Source organism: Populus euphratica, unplaced genomic scaffold, assembly GCF_000495115.2.
Source record: "Populus euphratica unplaced genomic scaffold, PopEup_1.0 scaffold78.1, whole genome shotgun sequence".
Lineage (NCBI taxonomy): Eukaryota > Viridiplantae > Streptophyta > Magnoliopsida > Malpighiales > Salicaceae > Populus > Populus euphratica.
This window is the reverse complement of record NW_011499867.1, coordinates 102,435-115,991: the sequence shown is the minus strand read 5'-3', so window position 1 is coordinate 115,991 and position 13,557 is coordinate 102,435. Positions and strand designations below refer to the sequence as shown.

The following is a 13,557-nucleotide window of genomic DNA, read 5'->3' as shown; positions in this document are numbered from 1 at the left end:
ATGTCGTGGAGAACCAATTCTGGAACTTAATTTAAAAAGTTATGACGTATGAGAAAGGAAGTTGAAGACAGTAATCTCCTCAACTTCGGCTACCAATTTAATGGATACAGTTGAACTAATTGAGTGTTTTATATAGATAACTAACTAGATATTATTAACTAGATCCCGTTCATTTATTAATTTTGTTTTTTAAAAAAAAGTGATTTTTTTTAAAAATAAATTATTTTTTTATATTTGGTAATGTCATAAAAAATAAATTGAAAAATAATTTTTATTATTTGGTTGTGCTATGCAAAATAAGTTAGAAAATAAATTATTAATATTTTTTTCAAGCTTAAAACAAATCTTACAAATTTAAAAGTTAAATAAGAATGAAATATAAAAAAAATTAATTTTATAAATTATCTCTTGACAAATTAAAAAGTTAAATGAGAATGAAATATAAAAAAAAATTAATTTTATAAATTATCTCTTGTAAAATAAATAACAATTAAAATAATAAAAATCAAATCTAATAATAATAAAATTAAAATAATAATAATTATTATTTCATAAATTATTTCAAATAAAATGAGCAGCAATCAAAAGAATAAGAACCAAATTTGATAGATAAAAAATAAGAGAAAAGCAAATAACAATAATAAAAATTACCAAAGTTAATATAAAAATCAAATTAAATCAAATTTTAAAGGGTGAAATTGAAAAAAATTAAAAAATATATAGTAATAAAAATTTTGATGATCAAATTGATTATAATCAGTAAATAATATATTTTTAAATTTTTCATAACTTCTAAAAAGTGATTTTCACCTAAAATAAAAGGAAAATATTTTCTTAAAAATTAAGTTAAATTTTGCATTGATGAAAAATATTTCTTGTTGATTAATTTTTTTAATAGTAAACAAATATAAAAAAAATTTAAAAATAATTTTTTAAAAATCATTCTAGTTCTTAAAAAAAAATAAAAAGATAAATTGAAGCCCACCATATGGTAAATTGGTAATCCATCTCTCTACCAACCAAAATTAGTAATACCCCCGCGGTGCCTTACATGTCTACTGGGTTTGCAGGGTATTCAGTGGGCCGTGGGGATTAGTCGTGGTGCGCGCAAGCTGGCCCGGACACCCCACATAAATAATAAAAAAAAAAGATGCATTCCAGCGCTTGGCCTAGCGGTAGAAGGAGCTTGTTTCCTTCCAGGAGCTTGTCTCCTTTCATTGTCATGGGTTCGAGCCCTGACGTGCATGTCTGTCACCTCCATGGTACCTTACATGCTTACTGGGTTTGCAGAGTATTCAGTGGGCAGTGAGGATTAGTCGTGGTACGCGCAAGCTGACCAGGACATCTCACGTAAACAAAAAAAATTTGTTTATCGTGATGCGCGCAAGCTGACCCGGACATCTCACGTAAACAAAAAAAAAATTTGTTTAAAAAAAAAAGAAGAGATTTGTTAAAATTCGAACTGCAAATACGTGTGATGGGCAATTTCATAAAAAAAAAAAAAAACCGACAACTTTTTCCTCTATTGTCAGTCTGTGCACTGTATAATCTGTCATGGTACAAACCACCTAAATTATTGGCATTAATTGCTAATTGTCATAATGTACGAAGCTGTTTAGTTTCATCAATGTCTCCAATGCTTTCTCCTGTACCTTGGAGGAAAGACAGCTAATCAATGCAGTCCTGTCAGTTCATATAGCTGATGTCTAGCTATCAATCTCTAGGTAGTGGGTTTGTTTTGGTGTCGAGTAAAATCGGTTCCCATCTCAACAAGAAAGAAAACTGGCATTGTATTTTTTCTGGACAATACTCCATTTTTCCGGTAACAACTGGATAATTACAGGCAGTTGAAGACAGATCACCAAAACCAGCTGACTCTGTAAACGAAAGTAGTTATAAGTTGAAAAGTTTCAAGGGAAAAAGGTGGCCAAACATCCAGGGTCTCGATTAGGTAACTGGCTGCTTGTCAATTTCACTTCACCACAGATGTGTGTAGATGGTTGAAGCAGAGAGAGAGAGGGAGAGGGAGAGGGAGCAATAAAGGATCATTTAAGGTAATGGCAGCCAGTTAAACATTGGAGATGAAAACAATTGTTTTTCACTAAAACAGTGGGTCTCAAGGCCGCAGCATGTTTCCCTCCTAGGGTGGCTAAAATGATGGAAAGTATCAATCTTGACATTATCTTTTAGGGTTTGTTCTATTTGATCCATGTGAAACTTGTCAGCTGGTAAAGTGGTCATTTCTTCACAAGCTGACAAGGCGACTTTTACAGTCATGAATCGAGATGGAAATTTCTACCTGCAGGAACCCATAGATCCATTGAAAACCGTTTCAAGGACCCGTTGATGTTTTGGCAAGTTAATAACCCCTATCGATGCCGGGGACAGTTAAACATGCTCTACACCATACCGGAACTATACTGGCTAGATTTTGATCTTTATGACATTTGTATGTATGTGTGCAGAGAGGGGGACCTACTTTATCAACAAAAGTGTGGAAGTGTTGCCTATTAAATTAATATTTTTAAGGGTATAAGACCTACTTTATCAACAAAAGTGTGGAAGTATAATTGTTTTTGTGTTTGTATAATTGTTTTTGTGTTTTTTTATTTTTTATTTTCTTTACTTTAAATTAAGATTTTTTTGTGTTTTTAGATTATTTTGATATGTTAATATAAAAAATAAAATAAAATAAAAATATTATTTTTATATATTTCTAAATAAAAAATACTTTTAAAAATAATAATTATTACACTCCAAGACAGTGTCTATAATTAAAATTATGACTCATGATTGCTGTATTGCCATTCTACATGAACATTGTGACTCTTATCTTTCTTTTTTTTTAATAGCAGCAACACTATGGACCATCAAAATCCATAAAAACAAGTGAACAGTAAAGCCATCCCGCTCAGTTATTCTCCTTGTATCTGCGTTCAATGAATAAAGAGTAGCCCTTTAATTTTGGCACACAGAAGCTCCATCCAGTTTGGAGAGTGTCTATGCTGTTTAATGTCTGTAGACCCATGAGTTCTAGGAAGCCCCACTTTGCAAGCAAGGAATCGGTGCTCTTTCTTGCACCAACACTTATCAACGGTGCTTGGCTACTGTTATTTTGTTAGTTGTTTCTTGAAATTTATATATATAAAAAAAAGATTGATGCGAATAGAAGAGAAAAATTCTAGATGCATATATTTTTATTATTTTTTATAAGTTATTGTTTTTTTTTAATATGAAATAGGACAAAGAGTAACAATAAAATATCACTAATCTTTTTTTTATTACTGTAAATCTTTTTCTTATTCACCTATCTCGGAGACAGAGGTAGGGAGCTGTAGTGAGGTCAATTCGAAATTGCAAAAGCCAGTCAAAACTTGAGGAAAGGATGATCATAGGATATCTCATTCACTTTGGTGTATGGAATATTATATATGACGATTCTAGATAATGCCATCATTTTAAAGCGTTGTACCCTTCTTTAACGAACACAAACCTATTATTTAACACTACTTTATGTAAATAATCCCCTGGGATGATCCATGCTGTTGTTCTTAATAATAAATAAAAATAATTAATTGAAATAGAATAAGATTAATTATGTGTTGAGTAGATTTCACGGGGAAAAGTTTTCCGGTTGAGAAAAAGAAGGCATGGGTACATCTCAAGATCCACTCATCCTCTTGAAATCGGGTAAACTTCGAGGAAGACCTGGTTCTTCTCAAGCTCGAGGGATAGTACGTGGTGGCAATTAAGGGTTGACATGGCTCGAATAATTATTATATCAAATCAGTGATATAAGTTCTCTGGTAGGTCGAAGACTCTCTAATAATTAAATCGAATCAGTAGATGAAGAGGGAATGGTGCCTAGTTGAGAGTTTATTTGCTGTTCGCTTGTTTTTAATTTTTTTTAATATATTTTTTGATCTCTTTGATCTACTTATATCAAAAATAAATTCTAAAGAATAAAATATATTAAAATATATTTTAATGAAAAAAATAATTAAAATAATGATTGTTTTCCATAATAATAAACACACACTTAATAATAAACACACACTTAGTATAAAGTGAAATAAAAAAACATTAACTATACACTAAAAGAGCTCATTCTTTTAGTGTATTATGATTGTTGCTCATCATCTCATTAAAGATTAGAGTAGTAGCTTTTTTAAATTTTAATTTGATTTTTAAATTTTAATTTTACATGATTTAATCCTTTTGAGTTCAAATCAGTATTTTTTTTGGAATGGAAGGTTAAATTGAAAAACAAATAACTAAAGTGAAAAAAATAGATCGAATCAGTGACAAATTTGAAATTTATCTTCAAACTTTATTTTAGTCCCCCATCTTTTTTGGCTCTTAGATTAATCAATCTCTTTGATTTTTAAAATTTTAATTTTAATATCAAACTTTATTTTTTTTATTTTCAGTCTTTCTTTGGTGATAAAAAAGTGAGAGACTAACTGGATTCCAACATAAAGAAGGAAAATTATCATTAGTGATGATTCCAACCATTAAAAATGTTGATTTTTTGCCAAATAGTTTCATGTAATGAAAGGAGTTCACACCAAATATTTTTTTTTTTAATCTTGAAAGTGCCTAAAAACATATCTAGTCCCAGGAAGATTTTTGTTTTTGAGTTTTAAGGCATTTGTTTTTGTGTTTTTTAAGGTCATGAATTGGTTAACATGGTTTGTACGGTTTTCCTAATTGTATTTTTGGTAAAAAATGGGTTTTTGGTTAAGATATTTTTTATGCCTTTTTTCTACATAATTTTTTATTTTATGTTTTAATTAATATTCGTTGTATGTGATTTGTTTTGCTTATTTGGCATTTTTTTTAAATGGCAGTATTTTTTTTTAATTATATTGGGTATATTTAATTTTTGAGGAGGTTAATATGATTCTTTTATAATTTTTATTGTGTATTTTATATAGATTAAATTTATTTTTAAAATTTATTTTTTTATTTTTTATAATATTTTTTTACCTTTTATTTTATTCAATAAATTTTATGAGTGTCGATTTCTATTACAAATTTATTTTAATAAACAAAATCATCAAACATAACTAGGTAAAGGATTTGTTTTGCTATATTAAATATCTTAATCTATATTTGTCTCCTGATTTTATTTTTATTTATTGTCAATTTCTTTTTCTATTGAATTATTTCAACTTCATGATTTAAGACGTGTGATAGACAATTATTATAGATATATCTCATGTTCAGGTTACAAGTTTCATGATTAATGTAACGATTAAACAATGATAATAACAAATGTCAAGGTTAGAGGTTCCACTAATGGTATATCAAACAAGTATAGTATAAACTCTTATTATTGAATTGGAAACCACACACAAAGGAGGTTCCAATCAGATTATATATTGTTAACATGATTACATTAGTCATCTTATTCAATTAATGCTAATACTTGTAAATCTCGTCAAGCATTCATGATTATAACTTATGTTAACAACAAATCAAGTTCCTTTCATAGCTCAGGTGTCGGTTATACCATACATTATGGGCTATGAAAGTGCCAAGCATTTGTTGTACCAAGTGTTATACAACATAAATCAAGATTAGTCATTTAACAAGCAAAGTATTAAAGAGTGAACAAGATAGCAAATATAAAACATGTTAGTATCAAACATTAAAGTCCATATTAAGTTTACATTATACTTATTCTTACACCATTAGTGTAACCTTTTCACCTTGACATAATTAACTTAGCTAGACATAATGAAAGAAAGCAAAATAGATAAACAAAATAAGAACATAAAAGTTAACTAAGTAAAGGAAAGGAAATGAAAGGCATAAACTTAATATTAATGAAAACAAAGCATAAAAAATACAAAGAGAGAAAGGAAGAGCATGATCTTGATCTGAACACCAAGATGCCTAAATGCATGGCAAATGCCTCCTTTTATAGGCCAAAAATGGGAACTATTGATTTGATGACTAATTGATAAGTGGGTGACCAACTTTTGACTTGGTGACAATCCTTATCTTCTCTTGTCTGCCCAAAACGTCATTGATAACGTCAAAACTGGAGCCAGTTGCAAACATGAAAGTTGTAGGCAATTGTCTCAGCTTTCTTGTGTAAAAACTTCAGCTCATTTGGACTTCTAGAACTCCAGATATGGCCAAAATACCGAACAGTGCTCGGGCTGGAAGACAGATTCGGGCTTCTTTGTTGTTGCTACAATTTGGACTTGATAATGGCCTTTTTAGATCTTGGGCTCCATATGAAAGTTGTAGGCCTATGTCTTACCTTTCCATCCATATAAATTGGACCTAAATCTGAGATATATAGCTCCAGATATGACCCATTTACCGAACAGTGTTCCGGTTTGGATTGCACCGACATCTCTTTTCTAAGTTTGGCTATCTCTTTATCCTTGCAATTTAAGTTCTTAAAGTCATCAATTAATCCTTTCATTTATGTGATAGGCCTGCATTAAAAATAGACATTTACCACAAATTAAAGGTATCTTATATTATTAGATATATTATTATAAAACATGCTTTAGTTAAGGAGTTATTAATACTTCAAGTGCAAAATGATGATATAAAACCTTGATAAAAATGCACTTTTAAGTACTAATCATTAGCTCAACTTTGTTTCGGGCAATATTGTTTTTTATTTGTTATTGTTACCTTATTTTTTTATTGCATCATTAAATTAAATAAGATTTAACACAATTATTTAATTTCTCTTTCTTCTTTAAAAACATAATTGTTTTCTATTTTTTTAATTAAAATAATTTTCATTTGGCTCGTGACATCGCACTGGGCACCAATCTAGTATGTAGCTATTTACGATAAATTGCAAGTTGGCTGCTTGAAAAACAATTGGACCAAGTAGGTTTGAATATTTTATTATAGTAATGTATTCGCCTTGATGTCTGCGCTTTGCTGTGGAGTCAATATAGTTTTTTGTACAAAAAATGATGTTCATGTATTGAAAAAGAGTAAAAGGGAACAATAAAAATTGGTTACGATAAATGTATATCAATGTTAATTAGGGTTAAGCTAATATAGAACACTCTGCCAAACTTGCGGTTTGGATTATATTACTGGAATGACCCAATAAAAAATATAAAGAATTATAAATCCCTTCAAAAAAATAGGTTAACTTTTTAAACCTATGACGTGAGTCATTAGACCTGAAACATTTAATCTATAAAAACCATGAAGTTTAATTTCTAATAAATAAAATGTTGAATGATGAAATTGACGGAAAAAAATTCGATCATACAAAAGAATTTTAGAAAATAACAATTTAACGAATGAAGATCAAAATCACTATTACCACTAATATTAATATGTAATATCATCATTAATACCATTATCATTATTACTACTATTTTTATTTTAATAATTGTTAAAATTACTATTATTATTATTACTATTATCATTATCACTATTATTATTGTTATTGTTGTTGTTGTTGTTATTAGTGCTAACATTATCATTATTAGTAATAATAGAAATAATTCTGTTAGTATTATGACCATCTTAACTACAATTGTCACAACCACATCACTATCGTTATTACTATTGTTGTTGTCATTACTATTGTTATTATTCCTATTATCACCACTATTATTATTAGTATTTTTATTATCATCACTATTCTTCTTTTTCTTCTTCTTCTTCTTTTTCTCCCTCGCATTGTTGTTGTTATCATAATTATTGTTACTATTATAATCATTATCATTCTCACCGCCATCATTATTAATATTATTGTTATTATTACTAATACCATAACCATTATTTTATTATCATTATCATTATCATTATAATTATCACTACCAACATAACTAGTATTATTATAACAAACTATTATTATTACTATTGTTGCTATTACAACCATTAGTATCACTATTAATATTATTATAAATATCATTATTATTATTATTATCATTATTACAATCATCATCACTATTATTACCATTACTAATACTATTATTATCACTATTACCATTACCATTACCAGTAGTAGTAATATCAGTGCTAGTGCTATTATTACTACAATTATTTTTATTATCGTAACTAATTTAATTATTATTATTATTATTATAACTAACATTACTATTTCTTCTTCTTCTTCATCATAATCGTTGTTATTAATATTACCATTACTATTGTTGTTATCATTGAAAAAATAAAATTTATGAATTTGATTTGAATAATAGAATTAAAAAATATAAAAACTTTATAAAAAAATAAGAAAAACAATAAAAAATAAGAGGTATCAAATTGGAATTGTTGTTATTATCGTTGAAAAATAATCTATAAACTAAAAGCCATAAAATTTTTAACAAAAATATAAATGGAAAAAATAAAAAACTAAAAGTAGAACTAAAAATTCAAAACCTTGGTGAGACCTAAAGGTCCGCGGGCACACATGCATCCCGGGTGCATCACAATCAAGGAGAAATTAAGATGAACCAGAATTTATAACAATTCAACTCAAATTCCGAAAAGATGGCAAGAAGCGGCGTTGCAAACGGAGAAAAAGGTAAATAGGAATGAGATAACACGGAGAGCGAAGCACTCTAGTTTCTTTAAGAACACACTAGAAATCTTAAACGTCTGCTAGCACCCTCCATTTTCAAGCAAGTAGCTATGATTTCCATATTTTTAATTTGATTTTCTTTTAATTTCTTATTGGAGACATTTATTCCAGACCAAACTCCGAAGTCCGCTTCCCTCCGGTGTTAAAATGGATGAGCACGTTGTCCTAAATAGTGGGTCTAATGGCGGTTTTCCCCCCTTAAACTATTGAGGTTGTAACACATTGAAACCTGTACTATCAATTTAGTTAGTTTTGTTCTTAAATTATTGTATTTTCAGCGGATAATGTCCCTCTGTTTGGTTTGATAGTTAAGTATGATGAAAAACCCATCTTAAAAGATTTCATGTTTTAGTATTTAACTGAGAATTTTAATAGATCCGAAAGAAAATTCAATCCACCTTAACAAATAAATTTTATTTTTTTTGAAATATGAAATTAATATTGTTATTTATTTTGTTAAAGATAAAAATACGATAAAATATAAAATAAGATGGAATTATCTCAATTTTCTTAGTCCTAAAGAGGTCATATGAATCTACGTAGATAATACTAGTACAGTTCTTAAACATTTTGCATTTGTGTTCTCAAAACTAACCTATTTTAAGCTTGCATATCTGACCTTGCAAATATTTTGAGAATCATACTAAGACTAGGCAGATAAATTTATATGATTTCTTGGGACCCTCGATAAAATTTAAGATCATTTCAAACTACTTTCTATTTATTTATGATTATTTTAATATCTAAGAAAAAAAAATTGCTTGCCCTCAGAAAATATTTTTTCTAAAAGCTTATTGGATTTTCAGCTAAAAATACCAAATATTATATTTTAAAAAGGATTTTTTTTTATCAATTATAATAGATAAATTAAATGACTACTTGCCTAAAACATTATAATTCGAGGAAAAACTTAATCGAATTGATAGTATAAACCTTAACGCGCCCCTTTATACTTTTAGGGCAGAACGGGCAGAAATCTCATCAAACCATAAACAATTCAAACCCACTTCTAGAAACATGAGTTCCCTAAAAACTTTTGATTGATTACAATATTCTTGAACACTCTTAAAAGACTATAATACCCTTAAAAACAACAATTTGAGGATAACAGCGCCAAGCCAAACACCAACAACATCATGTAACACCGCCCTAGACAGGAAAAACACCAACAACATCATGTAACACCGCCCCAGACAGGAATAGCATTGCCACTGGACCTATCAGGCTCAAGAATCGCATGAAAAACATTATTGCAAGGCAAAACAAAAACGCAAAAGGTTCCAAGCACCATGCAGCTAGTTACCAAAAAAATAAAAACATCATGTGACCTGTAGAATAGAATGCATTCCTCAAATCATATAACTGAACTTTCACGAAGCAGCTGAGGCATTAGCCACAACTATTATGAGGTTTCTTCTGAATTTTTTTTTAAAAAATCCATCCAAAAAGTAAATTTTGGTTCAGGGAGTAACTCCCCCTAAAACTGAATTATTTGTGGAAAAATTCGCCGACTAAATTCTCAGAAGTCAAGATTTTCATCACCATCTAACCTAAATGAAACGACAAGAATGAAGATATAGCTTCCATTTAAGCACCACCAGACCCGTACTTCTTGCCAAATACAATCAGCTGCAACTTGTCATAACCGGCAAGCACACCAGCACCAGCAATGGCTCGGAGGATGTTTGCTCCAGCACCCTTGAAGAGAGACTTGGCACCCTCATTCTTCAAAATCTGAGAGAAGGCATCGAGTGAGCTTTTATACTTGACAGCTTCACCAGAGGTCATCATCATTCTTCTACGAACAGTGTCAATAGGGTAGGAAGCAAGACCAGCACCATTGGTGATGAGCCAACCAAGGGCAAAGCTTGCAAAGAAACTATCCTGTAAAAATCATAAACATAAAACATGTTACAAAAACCAAAAATGAATCCCCTATTTCAACAGAACTTTAAAAGAAACTATCATGTAAAAATCACAAACAGGAAACATGTTGAAAAAGCCAAACTAAATCCCCTATTTCAACAAAACTTTCAAGAAGTTTAAACAAAAATAGTGAACTTGCAATCTGACTTCCAAAATTAATAATAAGATAAAGCAACCATCTTGCACGCACACAATGAGTTAATTGCAGTGTATATATAATTAAAAAAATCTAGAACTCCCAACACAAAAAATTAAAAGCACATGGTTTTGTACAGCAGAACCATGTCAGAGGTTTTATGATGCTTAGAAAACAAAAGAACTAGATACATTTACCATGGAAAAAAGAATGTCTCCATAAGGGAATAAAATTCAGTTGCTAAAGTGTAAAGCCTAAGCTAGTGGGCAACATAATCTTGCAACCATGTAATCATCAGACAAATAAAGCATAACAGAAGTGTTGACACTAACCTGCATGTCTCCGGTAAGAAGCACAGGCTTCAAGGAGTCGTACATCCCAAAATAAAGACCGCGATAGACAATAATTCCAACACAAGAAATGTTAAATCCACGGTAAAGCCCAGCAATACCATCAGAAGCCATTGTCTTCTTGTAGACATCAATGAGCCCATTGAATTGCCTCTCTCCTCCCTTCTTTGCAGCCTTGGCATCATTGGCCAAACGGGTTCGAGCATAATCCAAGGAATAGACAAAGAGAAGGGAAGAAGCACCAGCTGCACCTCCTGAGGCCAAGTTCCCAGCAAACCACTTCCAGTAGCCATCTCTGTCTTTCTTAAAGTTGAAGAGCCTCTTGAAGTAATCCTTGAATGCAAAGTTCAAGGCCTGACAGTTTCGCAAACACAATGAGCATAAAATTGAAAAAAATAATCATATTAACTGAAAACCGAATTGAAAATGCTTGTATACCTGAGTAGGGAAATAACGGATGACATTGGCAGTGTTCCCTCTCCACAATGAACCAAACCCTTCGTCCTTTATTGTTCGCTTAAAACAATCACCAATGCCCCTGTAGGGTTCAGAGAGCCTACCAGTTTTAAGCATCTCGTCCTGGTTTTGAATCAAAAGCTTAACACGCTCAATGGGAGCAGCAGCAGTTTTGGATACAGCTGCAGAGACTCCACCCATAAGGAAATCAATAGCAAAGCTAGCTAAACCTTTTTCTGATGGGGCTTGAACAAGAACAGATGATGCAGTAGATGGAACAATAGATAATTCAGTAGCTGCTACACATGCCCGTCCCATGGGGTACTGGAAAGCAGGATTTGAGTAGTTGCCATAAGCACACCTTTGGTGCAGAGCAGGCCTCTGGAAAGCCCCATCACAACCAAAATCATTAGAAACACTGGAACGAAGGAACTGGCCAGCTACTTTCTGCATAACAGAAGGGTGTTGAATCTGCTCAGCCATTGTGACTTTTCCTGCAAAGATGGCAGCACCAGCTGTTAAAAACAGCTTATTTTAAAGGTAAAATTAACAAGAAAACTGTGTTTAGGCCAGCACAAATGGAGATACAGATAATAGGATAAGCAGACTATAAAAATCAAATCACAAAGCAGCCAATGTACCATGCATAAAATCACACCAGGGAACATTGGTATGAAGAGAAACAAATAGTTTCTGGTTCCCCTAGAATACTGGGGCAACATAAATTCAAATAGCCCAAATACTCCATCGAGGATTACCAATAAAAAGTACAACGCCAATCCCGCATTCATAGCAAGCAAATGAACAGAAATATAAATCAGAAGAAGCTACAGACAAAGGATTAACAGACAAATAATTTAAACTACCTAATAAACACAACAATAGTTTAAATAAACAGCTCAACTGAATCCATCTAAAAGTATAAGAATCAGAATTTAAACAAGCATGTGGACGTACCATTAGGAAACAACTTTCCACATGAAAAAATATTAGTTCCTAAGTAAATGTATATTTCGTTTTTTGGTTGCTCAAGTTGGCAAACCTCAGCTAAAAAACAAGACCAGGCAATGAGGAAAGGATTCATCATCCTATACAACACCGGTTCATCAAATCAAGAATAGAAGTAGAAAAAAAGTAAACAATAAGAAACAACAATCAAAATGCCAACAACATCTAATCAATCGTTCACTTCCAAATAGATAAAAATAAACAATTGTTATTATACAACCAACAAAATTAGAGAATCCGGTACAGGTTGCCAACTTTTGAATAGACATAAATTTGTTGAAACAAATCTATCTAAAAATGAACTAGATTCTATTAAAACAACGCTGAATCAAAACAAAAATAACAACTGAGAATAGAAAACGGAGAGAGTGAAAAAAAAAAGGTGTGAAGAGTTTCAGCAATAAATCCTAAGTAGTAAAGTAAAACAGTTCATCGGAACATACTTTACCACATAACTCCGGAACACATGAGCAGATCTCAACAGTAATTTCATAGCATACGAAGTGGATTTTCAAAACTCGAAGCATGAAAATAGTATTTAAACAGATCTGAGATAATTGAAAGAGAGAAGCAAAAAGTAAAAGCGCAGATCTAGTAAATCAAAGAGATAGCGATGACAATTCAAGAGCGCAACAAGAAAAGAAGAGGATATCAGATCCAGAAAACCAATCAATACATAAACAGATCCAGTAAAACAGAGAGCAGAAACAATAACAGATTAGAACTGACAATTTAGATCATTCGATGGAAGAAATCGAGAGATCTGAGAGAGAAAGCAGATAGGAATAATAACGTCAAAGGAGAGTAGATCTGAAGACTAACTTACCTGATTAGTGGCTGTGTGTGAGAGACTGGAGGAGGCTATCGAGAGAGAATTTCAGGGGTCTCTCCAACTTTCGCTGAGCGTTGAAAGAAATTGCAAAAGCAAGAGAGAGATGTGTGGAGGAGGAGAGGCTTCGAAAATAGTGAAACTATCCCCTATTTAATTGGTGCTCCCAATGAGCTTTTTTGGCTGTGTTTTGCTGACCATTTACCATGTGACTGGCTAGTTGGGTGGGCTCTGATTTGTTGCCTCGCCAATCTTTGGGGAAGACCAT

General features: G+C 31.2%; 1 protein-coding gene and 1 long non-coding RNA gene across 2 annotated transcripts; one reads left to right on the top strand and one right to left on the bottom strand.

Annotated features, from left to right (window-relative positions):
* The first annotated feature begins 1,910 nt into the window (after positions 1 to 1,910).
* On the top strand, positions 1,911 to 10,972 carry LOC105126300 (uncharacterized). The gene is made up of 3 exons (XR_842386.1): positions 1,911 to 1,923; positions 2,082 to 2,093; positions 10,856 to 10,972. It is a non-coding gene; the product is annotated as an uncharacterized LOC105126300 (long non-coding RNA).
* On the bottom strand, positions 9,896 to 13,449 carry LOC105126301 (ADP,ATP carrier protein 1, mitochondrial). The gene is made up of 4 exons (XM_011027124.1): positions 13,287 to 13,449; positions 11,435 to 11,946; positions 10,979 to 11,350; positions 9,896 to 10,468 (listed from the first exon to the last, which is right to left on the bottom strand). Exons 2-4 carry the CDS (start codon positions 11,933 to 11,935, stop codon positions 10,172 to 10,174), a joined length of 1,170 nt encoding a protein of 389 aa, XP_011025426.1. The 5' UTR covers positions 11,936 to 11,946; positions 13,287 to 13,449; the 3' UTR covers positions 9,896 to 10,171.
* Positions 13,450 to 13,557: the final 108 nt, after the last annotated feature.

Coding starts and splice junctions, on each gene's coding strand:
- LOC105126301 (XM_011027124.1), bottom strand. CDS start 11,935: ATGGCTGAGCAGATTCAACACCCTTCTGTTATGCAGAAAGTAGCTGGC. Junction 11,351..11,434: donor TCCGTTATTTCCCTACTCAG/GTATACAAGCAT, acceptor CGAAACTGTCAG/GCCTTGAACTTTGCATTCAA. Junction 10,469..10,978: donor TTCTTACCGGAGACATGCAG/GTTAGTGTCAAC, acceptor TGATTTTTACAG/GATAGTTTCTTTGCAAGCTT.